The 23,635-nt window shown below is 48.0% G+C and overlaps 1 protein-coding gene across 1 annotated transcript in view; it reads right to left on the reverse strand.

The window, feature by feature from the left end:
* LOC105275855 (T-box transcription factor TBX20) overlaps positions 1-23,635 on the reverse strand; it is a 51,678-nt gene that overhangs the window by 25,044 nt on the left and 2,999 nt on the right. The window contains exons 2-3 of the mRNA XM_011333014.1: positions 15,826-16,231; positions 5,092-5,365 (exon numbers count right to left, since the gene is read on the reverse strand). Of these exons, the coding sequence (XP_011331316.1) occupies positions 5,092-5,365; positions 15,826-16,231 (680 nt within the window). The remainder of the gene's footprint in view (positions 1-5,091; positions 5,366-15,825; positions 16,232-23,635) is intronic.

Consider the following 23,635-nt stretch of genomic DNA (forward strand, 5'->3'; position numbering starts at 1 on the left):
TTTCTTGCTTTCTACTCTTCAAAGAACGTCCATCCGTTGGAAATCGTTTCCTTGATCATTTCCTGAGCGAATTTCCTGATCGCGCGCGATTTCTGTTTGTCCTTTTGCTCCTATTAACAGTTTACGCGCGCGTGTTTCTTCGCCCACTCGGTGCATAAAGATCGTAGAATTCATATACTGACACGTATTACGACTGCTTTTACCGGCGGTATCAATGAACGAACATCACGATGAGGATTACGATACAGATAGCGATACCGCCATTATGGATAATGCATGTGTGAAGTGTCGGGATGGCGATACCCAGTCGAGAACTGTTATATTATAATATCTTCCTGATTCCCTCGTGTTTAAGCGTCACATTGATATACATATATGTAAACGCAATTTAATTACATAAAAATTAACTTTAAAAAGAAGAAGATCGCATGCATCTACAATAAATTAAATTTTCATGACAGAAGCTAAGCAATATTGAAATTTTTAAACAATAAATATATTTTTAACTTTGATTTCTTTTGCACCATAGACGAAGTGAATAAAAGTGCTTGGTCCACTTTGCAGTAAAGATATGATCTTGAAGAGATCATAAGATGCAGTAAAAGCTGCATGAGATACGTTGCTTTGTACGTATTCACAAAAAAAAGACACTCGGGTTTACGATGCTTCCTCAGATGTTGCAACGTTAATAAAAGCCCACGTAGCATTAAAATGCATTAATAGAGAAGCGCGTTTGCACTTCGTTCGCAATGGTGGTGAAGTACCGCGATCGCAATGATTACCATTCATTCGCCTCGATCGAGTGTAGGAAGAACGGGAGAAAAAAGGTAGAATTCACCACAGAAGAGAGGGCACCGGAACTCGCCCATCGCGATTATCATCTCCGCGATTTATCCTCCTCTCGGATACAGCTCCGAAAAGCATTTCGTGTGCGTGCGCGCGTTTACACGCATCCTCTCCTCGTCGTCGTCATCGTCGCCGTCGTCATCGTAATCGTCGTCGCGGCGTGGCGCAGGGAGAAACAGGCCGAGGCGAGGCAAGGGATACGAGTCGTCTCGAGAGAGATTCAAAAGGTGCTCGACGGGGCCAGGCGTGGGCTACCCGTGATCATCATGACAAAAGCGCGGGGCAAACATCCGTTCAATTTATTAGCTTATAGGCAACACCGTCTTCGTACTACCTACTATACGCCACCTACGACACCGGCCATGGACCGCCTATAATGCCCGCAACATTATGGGCATGCTCCCAGGCTGGAGGGGGCCCTGCACCCTCACCCCGCTACCCCTCGCCTTCATCCGGCTGGCCTGCTGCTCCACCCTTCTGAAACGCGCGAGCCGCGTCGTCCTCCCCATAGAGTCCCATTTTTTACGGTTGCGAGGGACCCGTGATATTTTCTGGGTCCTACCCGGGGGTAGGAGATCGTCGTGGCTCGTCCGCTCGTTCGAGGATTAACCGCTCCTGACCGATACGGGGTGTTTGACGACAGACGTGTCTGATCAACTTATTGAACGATACTTGTGTCGTCGAAAGACGAGATGACTTTTTCTCTTCATAAAAGTGATGAAGTATTGATGGTTTCCAAGTTGTAGACGAAGTTGCAGATCATGATTGTTAATGGCACACGCAAGACGTGATCATGAAAAAGTATTGATACTGATGAAACAGTATAGTGTACGTCAGCATGTATTGTGTGCATTGGAATCAATTTAGATTTCAACTCGGGACAGGGCGTAATTTGTATCGACGACATAAAAACTTTTCTGTCGTCTCAATACGGAGATCCATACGTGACAATCATACAGATAGAGACACGCATATACCTAATTCCCTCTTAAACAGCGTCTTGTCGTTTCTTGTTATTCCGGTTGTATTATGCGCGCCGAGAGTCATAAGTTTCGCGTCATCAAGATTGTTTCCGCGGAGAAATCAATACGCCTTGGATTTAGCAATCCCGTGATCGTTCTCCTCGTCCGCGCCACGCGGAGACGCGCGCCGTGAAACACGTGCTTCCAATTAAGGAATAAAAGAGATATTTCAGGCCGGGGATTAACTTTTATCGGGCGTTTACAACGGGACGTCGAGGGAGGGGGGAAATAGCGGAATATTAAGTTTCGCGCGGTTTATCGCCAATCTCGTGATAAAGGCGAGAGTCGCGTCGTAAATTCGCGCATTTATTCTCCGCGGTTTCGAGTTCCCACGTTAATAAGCGGAAAGACACGTCGATGCAGAACCGATGCGTGTATCGCTACGTATTCTTCACGAGTTAAACCGCTCTGGTGGCATCGCCGTTCTCGAGATATGTCAGGACGTCAATTCTGCGCTTGAGCGTTTCTAGTAACGCGGGTACCATGGAAGACCTCCGTATAATAAAAGATGTTAAGTGTGAAAGCTGAGTGGTAGTATTTCATTCGCCAATATTCATTCATTTTGTTTATAACTCGCGACGTAGTGGCGTAAAGTTTGGTCTGACAAGCTGGTCTCTCAGGATTAAAAGTCTGCTAGTTATGTTTCAATAATATCGTGTTCTGTTTAGAGATAAATGCTATTTATTTACGGTGTTCTAAATTATTGCGCAAACTGCATAGGTTTAATATGTTCCATATAAAAATTTGCAAAGCTTTCCAAGAGAGGGTGTTCGATTTAAGACAATTAGAGGTGACGTTTAAAACTGTTCGTTTCCTACAAGAAACCTATCCAATTAACATTCTTCGCCGTTGTAATTCTCGATTTCTACCGGCGAGCGCCGTTACTCCACCTCTTTCCCATGAACTTCAACTTTTCATTATCGCGCGACGACTCCGCGCTTATGACGCCTCTTTATCGAAAGGAGAGACGGCGTTTTATCGCCGAGCCGGCTCGCGCGTCTCAAATTTTCTTCTCGACGTCGGCTTATCGGCGTGGCGACTTCGCGCGTAAATGCTCGAAATTATAGTCGATCTGCCGCGCGGCAGAATTTTCGTCCCCTTAATCGCATGCGTAAGTGCGGCTTGCGCGCTTTACCCGCCTCAGATTGCGTACACGATCCGCGACTTGTTACCCCATTCTCGAGATCGTTTCCCTCATGGAAATAATTTCTAAAGGGATTTTGTTGAGATCTTCTCCGATATCGTAGACCGTCTTCTTCCGGAACAGACAGCTTTCCGCGGACGACGAAAGATTGTCCTGCCAGCGATGATGGCGAGGAGGAAACATCACGTTCCTGGCGACATTGACGCCCACGATTAACAACTCGCGACGATGATAACCAGGTCCACGTTTCCTGTGATAGGGTGATATCCCGTTGCATTCGTTTTACGAGGCCATTTTCGGCGCACGCGCGCGACGACGACTACTCGTCAACGATCACGCGAGCGAGCGGGCAAGAAGAGAGAAGAGATACGAAGGTGTGAAAAATGACACTACACATAAACGTCGTCGATGTCACCGCATTTGTGTGACAATAGTCGTGTGTTAAAATGACCCAGACGCATACATCGTTCAGTCAGCCGTTGAATTCATCGGGGGGTGACGACTGGTATGCCCTGGGGTATCTGTAATGAACACGAAGAAATTGGTACTCCGAGAGTAAAATCTCCGATGACAGAATTTGATCTAAATCGAGCTATGAAATTCGCGTTGCGAACCAGAAATTGCCCTTAAAACCCGGACATGATCATCGGAAGAACTGTATCCACACGGGTTACATCCGCGGGGCACAATCGAGCGGGCGCGGGAGCAGGGCGAGGTGGTTGCGCCACGTAATAACGGTAGCGTGTCCAACGAGCCCGACATTTCGCGTCCGGCGGCCATTGTGCGCTAAACTCCGAAATAAAGGGGAGATACGGCCGCGGCCCGGGAATTACGCATCCGCTGAAAGGCAGGCGCAAATTACAGAACGGCATAATGGCCATGGTGCATGAAGCGTCTTATCGCCGACAATTTTTGCGTGCGCCCGGGCCGCCCGAGGAGGAAAATCCTGCGCGCGCGAAATTATCCTTCAGGATGGGAGATTATACCAGACCGGTGGTCGACTTACACGCTTCGTGTATGCGACACGACGCGTGAATGTTTCACCGTTTCAGATGATTAAGCACCTAACACTGCAATAATTTGTATAATGTTGAAAAAGTTAGAAAAAGTTTGTAAAGCGAGAACTTTCCGCTCTAATATCGCAGAGTTAAATGCAAGAAATTCATATTTAATTAGTGTCTTCAGTTTATATCTTCATTTTAGATTAAAGTAGCAATATAGTAGTAATTTTATTTTAGCTATTAAAACCAAGAAAGGAAAACTTGGTTTACATACTCATATCGACTAAATATAATTAATATAACATATTAAATACATAACCTGTGTAATATGATAAATATAAATACTCTTTTTTCAATCCATAACATAAATTAAAATAACAAAACTATTATATAAATCTTCTACATCGCCCCAGCCCCCCATCACTACATTGTATTATTCCTATCCAATTTCTTTTCCTTGTCATCTTAATCTAATTTTACAATATCATTTCTTTTTCTTTTTTTCCTTAATCCTCCTCAACATTTTATCTTTCTCTCTCTCTCTCTCTCTCTCTCTCTCTCTCTCTCTCTGTGTAGTGTAGAACTGAGATTTTCAGGCGGTCATTTATTTGTGTTGCATCCAGTATTTGGAACAAACTGCCCTTCGCAATGCGTAAAGTCGATAAAGGCACAAATTTTAAACGGTGTATGTATGAAATTCTTAATGGGGAGAATGTTTCTGTGGCGGCTCTCTAGGTATGCTAGGTATATGCTGTGTTTGCGTTTTATTCTTTTTCTGTAATTCTAATACTGCAGGTATATTAGTATATTATGTTTTTAAATACTGCAGGTATACTATTATATTATGTTTTAAATGATTTATGTAACTTATATATTATGATTTCATGATTTATGATTTATGTAACTTATATATTATGTTTTAATATAATTGATTGTATGTAACTTATGATGTAATAGTCAAACTTGTACATGCATTTTGGTTGCGCTTTAGGGGACGTGTCCCAGAACGCCAATAAACAACGCTTTCTCTCTCTCTCTCTCTCTCCACAATTTTCTAGACATGTGACAGTTCTCTTACCTGGCCATGCTTGTCCATGTCATTGTTCGTCAGCTTCACCTTCTCGAAGGAAACAACCTGCTTCCGTAACTGCTCGCCGGTGAAGGGGGAGTCGGGATGTACGTAAAGTCGCGCGGGTGCCGGCGGATCCGCTTTGCCAGCTTCCAGCCAGCAGCTACGATGATAGGCGTATCGATACCTCTTGTTGTCGACCGGCACGATGTCCATCAGCACGGCGTAACGGCCCTCGGACTTAAGCCCGCTGAAGGACACCCGGCACGTCGGGAACATCCGTCTGCGAAAAGATATGTGTATAAGAAACAAGACAGTGTGATGAATGATTAATAATCACAGATAAATCCGATTAAAATTGAACGAAGACTTGACAAATTGTATTTCGGGAATAAGAATCTCACTTCTTTATCTCGACTTTAGTCCAACTGATTTGCGGGACAAGCTGGTATTACTGAAAACATTACATTACTTCAAAGAATTATATAAAGCGTAATTTAATTTTAAAAAATTATTATATAACAATTATGTAGCATTTATCGTCGAGCACAGTTGCATGTGATCGTGTGATTAAACAATGTAAAAGTGAAGAACGAGTTTCGATTTTTCTCGGCCGATGGATGAACATTCAGTGAGTGTAACCTCTCTCAGGTAATCATAAATGACGTAGTAAAATTAAACGTTACACATGCCACGTATATATATGTCGCAGGATCTCCGTGGTAATATCAGTTTTGCTAAATGTACGATTAAACCGCAGGCAGTTTGATAAAGAGGGAACGCTCGTTCCGGCAGCTCGGGCTTCGCTGCAAAGCCGGGAGCCAGCCTTGAACCCCGGGGAAACTGTACATGCAGTCGGATTTTCAACACCTGGAGGAGCATCAGGACGCACGCGCGGATCGGACGCGCCTCCGCGTCGATGCGAGCCGCGCTGGATTTCCCGCTGGTGTAACAGCGCGGAAAGCATAAGCTGACCTTCGTCCCGGGTTCCCGACCGAGAGCTTTCACCCGGTGCGCAATGTACGTCCTCGAACGTGTGCGAGCGCACGCGACGCGACTCGCGCCCGTGATTTACGCGCCTCGGGAGAGCGCGCCGGCTATTTTCTGCGGTCAGATGGCAGATATGTCAATGGTGATTTTTTCACGGTGAAAACCGGGTTTCAGTTAATTTATCGTTGAAAACGCCCGCGCGATGGACGCGACAAGGGAATTATTCCGAAACGCGATCGCGCCATTTCGCCCCGTGATACTCCGTTACGTACTCGCGAACCCCGTGTAGAATCAAAACGAGAGGGAAACACGCGCGTAACGCCGCCAATAATCCCACGCGGTTCAGCTCTGATCTAATTGTTCTCGCCAGACTTGCACACGCTCGATCGATCCGGCGAGGAAAATCCAAAACCGATGATGGATCCGCCTCAGCATACCTGCCGAGGTCGACGGATGGTGTGCACGGGGCCCTGCAATCCACTACGGGCTCATCATTATCATCGTCATCACCATCGCCATCATTGTCAGAGACCCTACATGACTAGTGACGTTACAGAGGAATTTTTACCCTTGCCCGAGGAATTTATACCACTGTCGCTGCTGAAATCCTTGAAACCCGACAGCCCCGTTGCAAGCGTCACTTCGACAGACGACAGATCGACTTCCGGTGCGCTGTCTTATGGCAAAATCGCGGTGATCAAAGTCTCTTCCGTCTCGAAAATTGGGCGGCCGACGAAAAAAACCGACGATCCTGCGATTCTAAGGAAGATCCGGCCGGGAGAGCTCGCGGAGATGATCATGGAAGGTATGAAAACAGCTGGCGAGCCCTCGAGGGTGGTGAGAAAGGGCGAATTGCCGCCACTGCTTGCGAAGAAGACCGTGTCGACGACGAGACTGAGCTCTCGACCGAAAGAAACGACTGTGAGGATACCCTATTGCGCACCAGAGATTCTGAACAACGCGAAACACGCGATTATGAGAAGACTGAACGGACTGACGCCCAAAAGAGCGTCTCCGTTGTTCCAGTATCTGTTGATCCTGTCTATCTACGTTGGAATCCACGTATTACTGGCGGTGATCGCATGGCGGACACCTGCGTATCAGTTGTTCGCGTCCAGCCAGATCTGCGGGTTCTTCGCGTTTCTCATGTGGAGGATAAGCGGCACGATATTAATCTGAGCCATCGCGAATAGATAATACGTCAAGATATAATAAGAATGTATTGAGACGAGCATCGAAATTGATTGACGTGTCTTGCACTAATTCATCATAATTACATATATGGAGAACGGCTCGACGCGCCGTCTCCCGTCGAAGCGAGAACTGATTAATCGGCGATCGCTGCGAAATTGATGAGTTCTACAATTTAGGAAGAGCGAGATCCAGCTATCATGGGCATGAGAGACTCCGTGCGAGCGCGAGGATTACATCGGAACGCCAGGAATCACGAAGCCGGGGGACACTCGATCCGTCAATATCTCTCACTTTGCGATGCTGAATAACGTCGTGACTAATGACGCGTCGCTACTGAAACAAACGCCATTTTTCATAATTCTCCGGTATCTGCAGTTACAAAGACTTCCTAGTGCCGAAATATCATGCTGTTTCAGAAATATATATCTTCGTATTAAATATTATTCTTTTAAATTATGGATCGCCACTGAAACTCCCATCCATTAAATCGCTGATCCTAATTTTCAGTAAAGACTGTTCCCCATTGCGCCTTTTATGCGGGGCAGTCAAAAGCGCAAATCTTCTCTCGTTCATCTCGTTCCGCGCGAGCGCTCCCGTTGTTCCTGTTCGCTCCCTCCGATAAAAGGGACCGCAAGAGTAATCGGTCGCGGTTTTCCAGATCTATATATCCGATGACAGGCTTCCTTCTCCCGCGAAGCGACGCCCGGACTTCGTTCATGAGGAGCTGGACGAAACAAGATCGGACTCTTTAAGCAGGCTCGGATAAGAGGATCCCGGTTGCGTCACGCGAGTGCTCTGCCGCCGTCTCTTCGTCTCTCTCTCTCTCTCTCTCTCTCTCTCTCTCTCTCTCTCTCTTTCTGGAGGCCGCAAGGTCCCGGAGGACGGGCCCAGTCCTCCACAACGCGATCCTTGCCGCCTCGGAGCGGTTTTTGCGGTTCGAGCTCCTCGAAAACGATCCTCTCTCCTTCCCGGCACGTATGCGGCGCGTTCGGTTACGTTCGTGCGGCTTTTAACAAGCGCATTGTCCAACCACGCGGTGAATAGTATCGTCGTTACGTCGCCCCGGGATCCGACACACCTTTAACGACACGATTGTCGGCCCTCGGGCGAGGAGGAAGCCCGAGCGTGCGTTTGCATTCGGAAAGCGCGCGAGACGCGACTTCTTTATTCGCGAGGATGACGGAGACGCCCCGTGAATGAATCTCGTCGCGTTTCTCCGTGCTCGTAATTTGACTCGATGGAAGGAAGCAAATTGAAACGTGAAATCCAGTTCCGCCTTTCGATTTCGCGATTATGATGTGACGTTTGATATGTAGAATTATTCAAGTATTAAACGTTTGATCGACAGGATTGCGAAATTTAATTGCTACGTATGAAACGCTGAGAATTATAGCAATCGTAGAATCATAAAGAATCAATTTAGGTAATAGTAAGTAGAAAATCCAGGAAATTCGATTCAGATGAATTTCCTTATTATTAGCGGGTTTAATACGATACTACTTAATATATGTATAATCGCGGAAGTAAAATTTAGCTTTAGCGTAAATTGTTCGAAATTATGTTAATCTAATTTTACTGGTAGTGTGCACATATAATTACCAGTGTTTTATTCTTTCGGCTTGCGCACGATCCATGATGTCATTAGCTTTGTTTTTTAATTTTCCTTAAACAGAGAATACATATTCATATGCCGCCATCGCAATTATCTCCGGGTTGATGTTCTATAAAATCATCAGGATCGTTTGCACCTCCTCCGCACCCCAAGGCAGCTGCAGCCACTCGCTTATCGCCCGAAGTCGGCCTTGACGTGGACGACGACGTTTCCTCCGCGGAGAACCCGGCGCCCGGACTTTCACCTGCCGCGCTCGCTAAGAATAAATTTCGCGATCGCGCACGTACGCGTGTACCAGCCACCACCGTTTTTGCCGGCATTTTCGACAGACGCACACGTGAAAACGAGCGTGCGAGCAACGTCACGTTTCCGTAAGCATGACGCGATAAATCATCCGGAAAATTGCCGCGGGGGTGGTCCGCCACCCTCACGAATAAACCACGACGACCGCTTAAGCATCGATGGCGAGGTGATCGACACCCTCCCTCTAGAGAGATCCGTCACCCTGATTTGTATCGCGCGTTACACTTGTAACCATGGATCCCTGTGTTCAGTGACTCATGTTTCTATCAAGGATCGCGCAACGAACGAGTCAATTCGCGCTGCGCGTGTCGGACACAACGTATATCGATAATAAAATTGGTGACCGTATCGGGGTGGTGGTTCCGTATATTTCGCCCCGTATCTTTGCAATAATGGCGTCGCAAAACATTCATGCGCGCGTAATATTACCCTCTGATGTATTAATGTCATTAGAATAATGTCGCAATTAAATTTTAAATTAAGAATTTCTTAATACAGCATTTATTTGGGGCGCATTTGGTATGCATAAGTCATTGTGTTCTCAATTCATCCGTTCGAAAATTAATCGACTTGAATTTCCTAATTTTCAATACGAAGCAGCTCTGTAATTAACTTCGAAATTAATTCGTGTCGGTAAGGGTACATTTGTTCCTCAACATTAATTTCTCCGGCAATGAAATATATCGCCAGCATGTACGGACTCGGTTATCATAATCGCAATAATAACTGTAATTAAAAGAAAACTAACGTCGCTCGCCACATGACTGCCGTGCCTTGCTCCCGGCAAAGAATTATCGCGATTTAACCGAACCAAACCGTAATTTTCGCCGTCGCGTTTGACGAACGCGAGTGGGGCGTCCTAATCTCACCTGCGGCTAATCTACCTCCAATTTCGACGCCAACGGATCGTTCCTAATTCGCCGGGACGCCTCGCGACGACATTAACGCGGCGCGTTTCCCCGTCAAATTAGACGGAAATGAACAAGCCCTCGATGGCTCGTGGCTAACGAGACCGTAATCGCAGAAACACCTCGACCCGAGCCACCCCAAACCATCTCGAGAACCACTCGTATATCTTTCTCGCTACGCGCGATGGCGGGGAACGGCAGAGCACAGGGGGGCCCGCCCAACTGTGGCCCTCCCGAGGAAGGCCCGCGCCGGTGGAGTTAGTACAAATGGATTACGGAAGCGCGCTGGATATTATACCGATCCGGTCGTCTGAGTCGAGCCTAAATGTTTGTCGAGCTAACGACTCTCCGTACGCCAGGTGGGACCGCCGCTATTGTAATTATGCCGCGGCTGTCGCGCGTTTCACGTCCCGACGATCGTGACACCGCCGGGCAGGATATCCCTGCCCCTGCGTGAAAAATGTAACGTGGAGAGAAAGCGAGACGCACGCACTCGATATGCACGTGAAGTTCGAACTGAAGTTCAATGCGAGAAACGAGTTCTTCGTCACGTCCGTCGGAAGCGATCAATGTACGGGAAGCGATGAAACCGCGTATTTTGCACGCTCTATCGGTATTAATAAATTATCTAAGAGGTATTGAAATTGATATCACTGTCGGATCGTTTGTAAGTCGGCTCGATTATTCAATTCGTTTTCTACTCGCCTTTGATATCGCTTTCCAGCAGTTGATATTCCGTTGCAAGATAATCGACGCTTAAATAGTAATAATAAAATGATGACAGTAATGACAAAACTACGAGGAATCTACACTTAATTAAACTGATTCGCTTAGAGCCATTACGAACTTTTTTACAAGCGTTTTTCATATACGCACAGTCACGTTCGGTATCTCTGATGCGAGACGCAGTTTCCGTTCCTTAATCCACCGTAGGTTTTCTTCCAAGTCCGTTATCTCCCGTATTCATTACACGCATTAGTGTGTTTAGTCCACTCGGAGGCCTTCTAAGGCTGTTACCCTGCGTATTTATTACGTGCACTTCGTATAACCGCGCGAAAACGGGGTCTAAAATGATGAGATGTCTATCTACCCCTCCCCGCTGTTCTCCACCTTCTTTCGCGGTCTCTTTCTCTCTCGACATGTTCTCTGTGCATGTTCTCCGCGGTGTAACGTGCACACGATCGTCCCAGGCCGGGTCGCGTGTGAGTGTATAATGTAGGTTGCTGGCACCTTGATGAAGGGTTCGCGTGACGAGTACCCTCTATCCGCCGGTATCCTGTCTCTCTCCTGACCTGCTCGTCCGCACCTCCTATTCCGTGCGGTTCACAGTCCACGGTTACCCACTTAAACACGCTGAAAAAAAACGCACGGCCGCAACGACGACGGCGACGGCGACGACGATAGCGTTCTTCTCGTAGAGTGGACCTGGCCATCATTTTCCATTCCACCGCGTACCTCCACGAAGCGTGGACTGAACAGTTCGTATCAGTGACGTGGACATCGGCGGACAAACTGGTAATTAAAACGAGTGCTGCTCCTTTTCTTGAAACTGAAGGGAACAAGACGGCACTTGAAGAGACTCGTCACTTTTATATGTTGATAGCATCGATTACACAAGTTCCATTTAATGGTCTTGTTTTAACATTGTTCCTTCCTCCTTTTTTTCCGTCGTCGAAATATTTTAATCCGAGACCGTTGGGCTGGTTGCTTGCATCATCCTTGATGCATTGTTGCGACACAGGAAACCTTTCCCTTTCTTCGATGGCCTTCAACAATATTTACCAATTAGTCAAGTCCATGTTAGTTTTTCTTCTTTTGCGCAGCAAGACTTTAAAATGTAAAAGAAAGTGTATCAATACGCAGGAAGAAAAAGAGCCCGGGAGGGAGGTGGTTTTGAAAAGTGGCGAGTGCCAACGTGGGAAAGGTGAGACCCCAAAGTGACTCAAGGTAGAACCTGAGGAGTTTACGGGCCCGGCACCCCGTAGGGCCAGACAATTCCACCTGATTGGTCCGAATTCGTATTGTCACTCGGTAGACTGACGTTCAGCTCGCTCAGCTGGGATTTCGTGCCGAGCTGCTCGTGCTAACGACGCTATTCGTGCATCGTCGCGTTCTTGATATATCGATCGTCGCTCGGCCGGGGACACGGAGAACAGCGACACACCCTGGAATTACGCCGAAATTTTTAAATACACCCGGCGGTTCGTTCTGTGTCAAGAACACCACGGGAATCACTTCTCCCATTCGAATTTCTAATCGAGAACCGATCTGGAAATCGGATTCCATTTTTTGAAATATTGTTTCTCACAACTGTTCAGTCAGATTCATTATATTTCCTAATACTCAGTTTTTTCGATAATTATCCGACTCAAAAACCCATCGATGCTCGGACGTTCTCGTTAAAATCCTCATTTATCGGCTAAATGCATCACGAGCGCTCTGACATCTCGTACATTAATCTTGTTTTATTACACATTCGCGCTTCGGAGCTTTAATCCGAGCAACATTGTGAACGGATTCCAATCTCAGCATCGCCTTCCGCTTTCCGCCGAAGTACGGGCGCTCTGACACTCGCTCTGACGCTCGTTCCTCGCCGCCGCGACGTCTCAAGGTTGCGCGGATTGCGGCGGTTTATTCTCAGGCGATCATCGCTCTCCTCTACGCGGGACTCTTGCAAGCGTTTTGTAATTACACGCCGTCCGTCTTATCCGAAATCATTCCGCGCGTAGCCGCGCTTATGCGCGCGGCTTATCCAATTATCATCTGCTTTCCGCGCGCGCTTGGCGTAAACATACACGCCGGCGAGTGCGCGCGAGTGCTGTAATCGCGGCGGGGTCGATTCTCGAAGTCCGCGCCCGCCGGAAGGTAGCCCCCCTTCTCACCCCCGGCACGTTACGTTCGCAGATAATTACCCGACACCCCGCGCGAGAGAGAGAGCCGCTAAGTATTTCGTAATTACAGGCCTGCCGGCTTATCCGAAATCGCACTCTCGATTACAAGCGTGCGTGGCTTATCGATTATCATCTTCACCTCCTGCATCGCGCGCAAATACTCTCTTGCCCGCCGCTCTTTCCTCGCTAGCTTCTCGCGCGCGGCTTTACCCTCTTTACCGTGAAGCGAAGCGGCAGAGGAATGCACACGGAGTCTCCCAATTCTAAAGAATCGTTCGAGTATCAAGCGTTCTTCGTGGAGATCCGCGGAGAGAACCGCCGGATAATCCTCCAAGTGTCCATACTCGCGCGCGTGTACTGATCGCGACGATCAGCGCGATCGCGATCGAGGTGCAATGACGAAGTCAAACGAGCCAGCGCGCGATTTATCTGACACGCGACTTTCTCCTCGTCTCGGCGGACGGCGATGTAATAGCAGCGCGTGTCATGTGTCACACATTGTTGCACATACGAGGAGGAATCGTGGGCGTTAATGGTCGATCCGCGGCGCTTATCCGGAGTACATCTAATACCCGAGCGAGCTGGACAAATACACGCGCGACGTGTAACACCCGACATTGATCAGCTCGGTAACGTGCTTCAAGGCTGCGTTGCGCTTTAGTAACAGCTACATTTCTGCAGCCCGAGCCCGCAAACAGCCCGAGGTCCGATGAACCCCGGCGCGACGAGGCAAGCCGAGAGAACCGAGGAAATACGCGCGTGCAAGCAGAATTAGCTCGCACGACGGTCTTACGCAGGTCGTAATGGCGTGAATTTATCGGGACGACAATCAGAAGTCGCCTGAGCTTCGGGCTTTCGTCCTGTACCTCTGCATGTCGCTTGACCAACAACTTGAGTGACAACAATACGGTGCGCGTAATGGTGGCAGGCCTTCAAAATAAGGTGGTTTCTAGCGACTTGCAGCTCTTTTTTTCGCGTGTATATTTCGAGCAGCACTAATCCGGGATACCGTAAGCAGATTATAGGTAATCGCCCGACGCGTCCGGATTACCAACTCGAATCGTAGGGCGTAGGCACCTGTTTGCGCAATTCTCGAAGCGCGTCTCATAATTGCGCACGGCGCGCGGCTTATCCGCAATCGCGTTCGCTAGTTACAACCGACCGGCTTATCGGATTATCATCTACTTTCTGCACCGCATAAATATGCTAGCGCCGTACATTTTACATCGCGCTCACCGCAAACGCGCCACACGAGATAAAATACTGAAGCTGTGAGCGAAGTTAAAGCGGTGTCCGGTGAAGCGCGTGTGATTAATACGCCGTTTGACCGCGAGTAAGGTGCTCGGTTCTCAAATAAATTAGACGAGGTGTTATGCGTGAATTTCAGATTCCAGAAGGACAGTAATTGTCGATAAATTTCATCGATAATCGGTGTTCGGTCAGATAGCTCCGTGATATTATGCCGGAAGGCGTCGTAATCGAAGAATGGAAGACGGAGTGTCAGAGAAAATGCCAGTAATGACATTTCTACATTTCAATTCATGCAAGAAGCATAAAGAGACTTATATTTCTACTATTGCCTTCATAACTATCGATTTACATTCGAGATTATTGAAAGCACTGAATTAACGAATGACACTTCAGCTTTACACGAATTTTGAAATGCCGCCGAGCGAGGGAGATACATCACGAGAGCTAGCCGGGATAGCGCGCGGTATTTCGCAATTAGCCGGGCGGAGGTTTATCTCGATCGCGAGGCGGATCATCGGGAGTGGTTTCCAGCTTCGCGTTTCGCGGGTCCACGGATTCGCGGTCGCGAACCCGGAGCGATAATGCGGCGCATCGCATCGATCGTCGCGCGATAGCGCTTCAAGGTTGCGCGTGCACGCATGCACGCGCTCAGGGATGACCGGTGGCAGTCCTCGAGCAGTCGACGAGCCTCCCCTGCGCGCACGAATATCTCATAATTCCGACGTGGTCACGCATCCCGGCCGCAGCTGCGCAGCCGGGCCGAACTTTATTAGCATACCTATAAAAATGCGCGCGTCCGCGCGTAAACGGGCGCGATAAATTACGTCTAAAACTCCCTTAAATATATCGTAAAACGTCAGTCAATGAAATCCATTAGTTCAGGTTCGTCGCTGCCGACAACGTTAACATCGGGGGGTTCTTGCCCGCGGCTTTTCTCGCTATTTGCTCGCGAATTAAAGACGCTCGTCCATCTCTCGCGTCGCGGTCTTTAAATACGGTCGATTAACGAGCGCGTGAATATGGTAAGCAAAGTCGCATTACGATATCGTAAAGTTAATTGCGGAGCGTCACACAGTCGGCGTAGTTGAAAGAGCGGGAAACCGAGGAGCCTCTCCACGCCGTCTGGGCTAAAAATGCTCTTGACGCGACTTCGCGTCTCGCAGTCTGATACTCGGTCAGCATCAATTTTGAAGGAAGGACTGCGCTTGGATGTACGTTTAAACACTTGTAAATATATCGCTGTCGAGAGAATCATAAGCGAGTTGCATGAATAAAATTAAGATTCGTCTCCGACGAGATTAAGCGAAGCAATTTATGAAATGGATGTGCTGTATGTTTTACTACGAATATCTCACAATTTATACAGAATGCGAAATCCTCAAGTCGCAGATTCTATTCCGATGCAGATTGAAATACAAATTTTATGTTCTTTAAAGGAACAATATCAGATGGACTAAGCGCTACAAAAACTACGCTTATCGTTTTCTTCAGCAACCTCTCCAAGTTTCGTGCGAGTTTGCACCGAGCGACTCGCATCGGGCTCTCCTCTTCGACAGCCCCCCTGCGTCTCTTCTGATCGACATGCGTCACTTACCGGCCGGTCTTCGTGATGATCATCTCCGTGCCAAGGTCATTGAACTTGTCCCAGAGCTCCTTGGTCTCGAGGTGGCACTCGACGTCACGCAGCTCCTCGGAGTTGCAGCTGGTCCTCAAGCGCTGCTGTTTCTTCTCGTCCGCGTTGCAGCCGTCCACGTTGACGCTTTTGCGCTTCCGCGAGGGCGCCCCGACGCCATTGAGGTCGTCGGCCAGCACCCCGTGAACCGGGCCGTCGTCGACGCTGCTGCACTCCTCCACGTCGACGTCCACCTCTTCGTCCTCCTCGTTCGCGGACTTGCCCTCGCTCTCACCCTCGCAGTTCTCCGCCTCCTCGTCGGCTAGGAGGGCCTCCTCCGTCACCACCGTCGCGGTCGCAACGATGTTCACCGGCGACGACTGAACACCTGTGGATGATCCTTCATTAACTCGTGCAATTCAATTATTCGACACGGATGCATAAATTGCGATACTATTTCAATTTCCCTTCGCAAGTGTTATTAACGACGAGTCGTCTGTCGTGAGAAGCTTTGCCTCGCCTCGCCGACGATCTCAGTGAGATCGCGATAGTCGATCGGACCCATCGGATCGAGATTTATCGCGTGATATCGGTAACGGCCGCGACGAGACGCGGAAACGGAATCTCCGGTGCGGCCGAGCGATTATCGCGAACCGCGTCGATTTAAATGGGCGAGATGAGCTCGAACGATATCGGATAGGGGCTGCCGCTCCTGTTAATTAATCGACCGGGCCCCGCATCTGCCACAAGGTGGCCGAGCGGCGCCTAATTAAACCGTCAGATTTTCAAGGAAGCCGATCCGCCACCGTGCCGCGCGCGCGCGCGATGTGTACACAATGTTAATTGCGCCAGGTACGCGATATCGATCTGTTAATTTGTACTATTCCGTGCGAACAATGCGTCTTCCGGCGCGCGTTTATCTCAAATTGGATCCGCCGTGGGCCGTGTACGTTGTCCGCGGTTGCGCGCACACGCACGTGCGTGGCACTACTGCCACGGGAAAATTTATCGACGCGTTGTCGTCGACGGGGAACGGCTCGCCGACCTGCGTTCCCGTTTCGAGCGAACTGCCCGTCTGCACGAAAGAAACTATCACGAGGCCCGTATCTATCCTTGCTCCCATTGCGTCGCGTTGGCTAGATGCACGACTGCACGACATATGACTTCCGATACCGGAAGTTATTTGCTGGATACGAGAACGTATTGGCAGGAGATTGAAAGTCGGCCGATCATATGTATTAAATGTTAAAATCATAGTGCCTCATTCGTTTCCAAGTCGTTAAGCTTCGAGATTTAATATTGATACAAAAACCGTTTATATAAAATATGAAAATAAAGAATAATTTAATAATATAAAATATCCCCATAAGAAGAATTCGAAAAGTATTAGTTATTCGCGACATACGAGTGCATTCGTTGCATTGCAGTTTACAGGCGGTCCTCCGACAACGAAGGCGAGCACCCAAATCCCTTTGATTTTTCCGCGGGAAATAACTCCGCGCGCTAACAACTTAATAAGTCACTGGGCGCGTTTCTTGCCGCTTCACTGAAACGGGAAACGACGGAGCAGGTTTCTACATGAGCAGGGTAATCCGACAGCTTCTCTGGCCGGAGGATGGGGCGCGGGAGGTGCATCTCGCGCGGCTCGCCAAGGCAGAAAACGCTCGTCGATCGTCGCGGAAATGAACGCGCGAGCCGTTACGATGATCGTTCGTCGTCGATCGCTCGATCGTCACAAGAGGCGGCACTAATTCGACACGCCAGTTCCCGGTTTACTTCGGCGTTCCGGCTTCTGGTTGCTAAACTACACCGACTTCGTCGCCTCTTCCATCGACGCGTGTTGAAACCGGTTTCGCTAAATTTTCGACGATGACGAAGACGTGCACCCAACGCCGATTACTTTCGCCGTTTCGTACGTGGCGCGTTACGCGTTGTTTAGGAGTCCGTATTCCGCTTAGGCAAACGCGAGCTCCTTTACGGTGTTTTACGAGCGACTATCGAATTTCTTAATCTGCTCGAAACGATCTTCTCTCATCATTTGAAATTCGTCGAAAGTCATATGTCTTGCGTAAAGAGCTTTACGTTATCCTGATTTAGGATTTTCTAAATTCGCATTTTTGGGACACGTCTCTTGCAAGTCAAATGAGCGAAAATATACTTCTAGAATAAAGTAATTCATTCTGTAATGCATTCAAAAATGCAAAGACGTTCTGCAAAGAATGTCAGTGTTCCGAACATTGAAACATCTAGAGAAGAAGATTGATATGAACTTAACAGCTAAATTACAAATTCTTAAATTTAATTTTTTCATACTTTGTTTATACTTGCTTGTACTATCCTTTATCTTGTTTACTTCAAAATTATGATAATTTAATAATTCAGAATATAGTCAACGTCGAAGATATCTTAATTCCTCTAATACGTAAGTCGAGAAAAAAAAATTGTTTGTGCTCGTTTCTATCTGTTCTTATTTTTTCCGTACCTATAAGGATTTAGAGTTGCACAAGTCTCAAAATCCGCTGAAGTAACTTGGCGCCTTAAACTGCGCGTAGTTACGCGCATCGCGTGCTGTCGCGCGTTGCGTGCGTGCACATCTGCGTGCACGCACGCATGCACGCACGCATTCGCGCACACACGCGGATAATAATGCACCACAGAAGAAGCCGCGTCCGTGGTCCGCGCTGCGGCACGCGTGTCACGTCGCTCGCGCGAATTACGTGCAAGAGGCGCGAACACGCACATTTTACATACACACGCGTGTGTATTATCCCTCTCTTTTCGTACCTTTTTGCGGTGTTTCAAAATCGCTCGATATGTCCTCGTATTATTGAGCCATCGCGCGCCGCTGAGAAACGACTGGTTCCTGGTAAAAAGTTCGCGCGCGGGAACAGCCGGTGAACGTGCGCCTGATAGGGGGAAAAAACAGCCCGGTGTGTTAAAATTAACACCTCGACGCGCACGTCTCTTGCGTGAGTCGCGAACGCATCGTCGTCGTCGTCGGCCTTCCGCGACGTCACGCACAGCGAAATTGCTCGGGCGTGCACCGTGCCCCGGTACCACTCGTTAATTTGCGAACAATCGGCTCTCTCCACCTGAAAATCTAGCCACTCCATCGCCCCGACGTGTTCTCTCTTTCGTGATATAAATAAATTCCCTATGGTGTAAAAAATACTGCAGCAGAAACGTGGCGGTATTCAATTAAGAGATTGTATGAGAGAACATATGTGATACGCGCGCGCAATGAAAGAATTTTTAAGCACAGGGTTAAGAAATTAATTAAATAGTTTTAGATAGTTGAATATCCAATATGTTACTACTTCAAAAAAATGGGGAAAAGATAGGGACGGATAATTCATCCATTTATAACTTTTCCATTATTATTACTATATCGTCTTTAGTACAACGGTATTAAAGAATGATTATTTGAAGATGCATCATAAAGACGCAAAGCGAGTAGAGCGAGTAGAAATTGTTTCAAATTAAATCACACTTTTACTCTCTCCCTCCTCCGTTAACAAGAATAAACGGCAAATAACTTCGGATGCAATTTTGGAGTTGTGCGAGGCATGCGACGTGTCGCATGAAAAACGGGCACGGTCCGATTGCTCGGCCGGGGCTCGAGGCAGGCTGAATCTCATATATACAAGCACACGCGCGCATAAAGCAACGCCAGGATGAATGCTCGGCACCGGAAGCTTTCCGGGCAACACAGAAGGAGTTAGAGAGTCCCAGCCCCACCGGGTGCGCGCGCTCGCTCGCTCGCTCGCTCGCGAGAAGGTGGTCCCGTATTCCACATGATCTTTTAAGGCCAGAAGAAATATGACCGTGCTACTGACGTCAGCTTCCTTTTGCCGCGACCGACGGTCGACCACCCAGAATCCTGTCACCACCCGGACCCCGCTTCGAAGGACGTCGCTCGAGAGGATCGACAGAGGCGCGGCCCGAATAACGATCGCGTTACCAGAATTACCGTTTTATCCCGATGCACGGGGGCACGCAAAGCGAGTCCCAGGTATCGACTCGGAAGAGCTACAATCCCGCGCGCAGGCTACGCCCGCCAGGAACGCCGGAAAGAGATCGGTTCATTCAGGATCGAGCACCCCCCAGGTGGAGGCTTGGTGAGGCAGGTGGAGACTTGACACCGCCTTCGACGAGAACCGCTCGAACGTGCTGTCTTAATCTTAATTGAACCTGGCGAATTCAATTAACCGCTTCCGTTTCACATAGATATGATTGGAGCCATGATCCAGTTGTCACGATTATTTATGGATCACTGCCGTTCGCGGGAAAAACAATTTTCACGCTATGTCGTATGTAGCCGTGTGTGCGATGCTGTGATTATACCCACTATGCAAAATTGCGTGATAATTATTAGTTTAATCGCGTTCGCGGCGAACGTGTTATTTCGCACTCGTGTTCGACGTCGACGTGATCCGGTGGCGAAGCGCGATGGCTCTTAATTAGGGTGCTCCAAGAGGATAAATCGACACGCGCCGACGGAAACGGCACGAGGGGACGGGGGAGGAGGAAGAAAGAAAAAATTGCAGCTCGCGCGCGTGTAAGATCGATATTACCTCGCTTCGCAACGAACCGTCAACGTGACGCCATTACAATTATTGCCAACGGATTAGAGGCGCGTTAAGAATAAATTGCATTTCATTTAGATCGCGAAACACCGCCGCTACTCGATCACGCGAACACACCGAGCTCCGTCTCGCAGTTAATTACTTCGCAATATCCCAGATGGAGAAGGGCTCTAGATTAAGTATGTGGCACTCCTCTGTCAAGATTAGATTAGTTTTAAGAGACTGTACGCGTGACAATTAAATTGTGCGCGAGTTATTCTCGACGCTAGTTATTATATTTTCGTGCCGAGTAGTTATTTTCCCACGAGGCTGACTCGATCGCGAGTGCATCTTGTACCTACATTTTGCAACACCGATCGTGAACACGAAAACAACTACCGCGTATCAAGGAGTTTGAGAAACAGGAAGCTAAAGCTACTTTCACGCGTTTGCCCCTCACGCTCTTCTGCTCCTGCCACAAACATTTAAATCTCTACACAAGCAACATTTAAAAGACATTTCAAATCTTCTTCAATGCAATTAAGTCAGTAGAAAAAATATAATCATCACCATCAGCATCATCAGTGAATGTAATCCACTTTATACATATCTGTTCTATGAAAATTCTTACGACACAGTTTGGTTTGTCATTCTAAAGAGCGTACAGTTGTGTTGGGTATCCCAGCAGCATAATACGTGAAATAAATCTATTCCTGTTTATATATGTATATATAATTTTTTTTTTCTATTATGCTATGTATATTATATTTAGCTTTTCTTGTTGTTGAAACCGACTTTTCAAATTTGTCGCTTTAGATATCACGGTGTTCTCTCTCGTAACAATAAACTTGATTGTTAACGGGAAGTGAAAACTCGACCGTTCAATCTGAAAGTTTATCGAATATTAACTTAATTCGCGTACTCTTCTTGAGATGCGTGGTCACTCGCACACGTATCGGGCGGGAAAGGGTTTAAACCGGTTCGTGTGTAACGGATCCGCTAATTTCGCACATGCGAGACGCGAGACGTAGGTACACGGAGCGGGGCCGATTTCGCTAGCTAGAAAATTAGACGAGGAAGCGCGAGGATAATATACACCCGGGTGTACGTATATGCGAACCGGTTTTCGAACGCAGGAAGCTCGCTCACGAAAATGACGGGAGAAAAAGAAAGCGAAGAGGAACGCGATCCTTGAAGTCGGGAACGGAAAAGGAGCAGAAAAACGCGAGGAGTTGCTCACGCATCGGCCTCGCCTCGTAATCAATTCAAATCCGGGTTAGCCGGCGATCGTTACTCGCGCCGCGGCGCGCCTTTTTGCGCTAACCGGCGCGCGGAATAATGCATTCGCCGGTGACGGACGCGATCATGATCCTCCTCTCGCGGGCGGGAGATCGCGGATCCCATGAATCTCTAATTGCGCGCGACCGGTATTTAATGCTCGCCCACTCCGAGGCCGCAGGAAGCTCGCGACGAGCGGCGGCGACGATCAAGAATCCTGCAGATTGCCGGCGGCGAGCGTAATGGCGTCGTTAAATGCGCTAATGTGATTACTGGTTGAAAGACGGTGGACGAGTACCTGCACGCCGACAAAAACTCACTCGCGCGTCTTACGTGCAAAGAGCGCAAGTTGCATTTGCAAGAACGCGATCCGCGTCTTTTTCGTCTCTGCCTTCCTCCTCATTTTCCCTCCTCGTTTCTCTCTTATCGTACTCCTCTGTCCTTCTTTCGCTCGCTTCGTGTCCATTGATGCCTTCCGATAAGGCGGAATACAATACTACCAAACCATAGAGCCATTATAAAACGCGAATGCATGTATATGACTATTAACGATCTTCATTTAAATATGTTAGCACGTATGTTATCTCATAATTTTATAATTGCCTTATCGCGCGCGCGCGCGCAAGCACAATTATATAATTATACCACATCGATCGTCGGCGGACGGCACATTATTGCGACCACGAGGGAACACGCGCGCGACAATTTGCTTTCGCAACGCTGACGGCCACGCTGAAATACGCGTTTAACGACGACAGTTTTGCAATGGCGGATGACACGCTACGTCCCGCATTACGCGATTTTTCTACACGTGCGAGCATCTACCGATCGGCCAATTGTTTTCCACCCGTCGCAACAAGTAATTACAAAATTTCTCATTTTCCACGATTAAACGCAGAATCCTCGTCGGCCGCGATTCTCGGGACGCGAGTTTCTCACCTGCGTTTCTTTACTTGAGTACTCAGAATTTTTTCTGAATGAATTCTACGTTACGCGAAATTTTATAGCACACGTTTCTTTTATGTCACTTCTACAACGCACGATATTTGACTTTTCTCTCGTTTCTCTCGATATACCTGACGTCAATCAGTTTGAGGATCAGCAGCGATGCATGCGTAAGAGCTGGGAGAAGTCTTTCTAGGTCTCGAAACAGCTCTCTATATAATCTCTCTATTTCTGCGGCACAATGCTCTCGCACTTATCGACGTTTAGTGTCGTAAAATAAAACACCAAGCTGAGAGTTTGAAACTGCCATATTCTTATACGTATTCTACTTTATCCTCGACGGCGGTCTCAATACCTCGTAACTCACTCGCATAATTTTTATATGAGTAAAGACACATCGCGCAAAAAGTTGCCTAGAGATGGTAATCCCCTGTTAAGGCCAATCCATGCGGAAATAAAATCTCTCGCTGAATTCTCGGCGAGCCGTTCTTACACAGAGTGTATTGTAAACGGTTCTTACGTAATTCCGCAGTCCCGCATTTACGCGTCTTGGCAATGGGTCTCAGGTCCAATTTACATGGAGGTTCTTTCGTCACTAAAAAGTGCCATAAATTTACGGATTCTCGCAAGGACTCGAGAATCCGATCTCCCTATATCACCATCTGCTTAGAGTGTCCGGCCGCTCGTTAATTCTGGTGCGAACAGGTAAAATTTACGCGCAATTTGCTGGCAGCGGACTCGTCGGTCACCGCCGCGGCCCCGACGTTCCCGTTGCACGAATGCGACCGCTATTTCGGACACTAATTATCACACGGCTTGCCAAGCGACACTTTTTTCCCCCGGACGCCTGATGAATCGCGTATTCCTAATTAATGGGGCAGTACGCGATCAACACTCCCGCTCTAGATCGATGTGCTGCTAGTCCATCGGAGTAAAACTTATTGTTACTGTCGTTGGACTTCGATGAACTTTCTCCGAAAATTACCTTGGCAATATAGGTGCGG

The sequence above is a fragment of the Ooceraea biroi genome, chromosome 11 (genome assembly GCF_003672135.1).
Source record: "Ooceraea biroi isolate clonal line C1 chromosome 11, Obir_v5.4, whole genome shotgun sequence".
NCBI classification, from domain to species: Eukaryota; Metazoa; Arthropoda; class Insecta; order Hymenoptera; family Formicidae; genus Ooceraea; species Ooceraea biroi.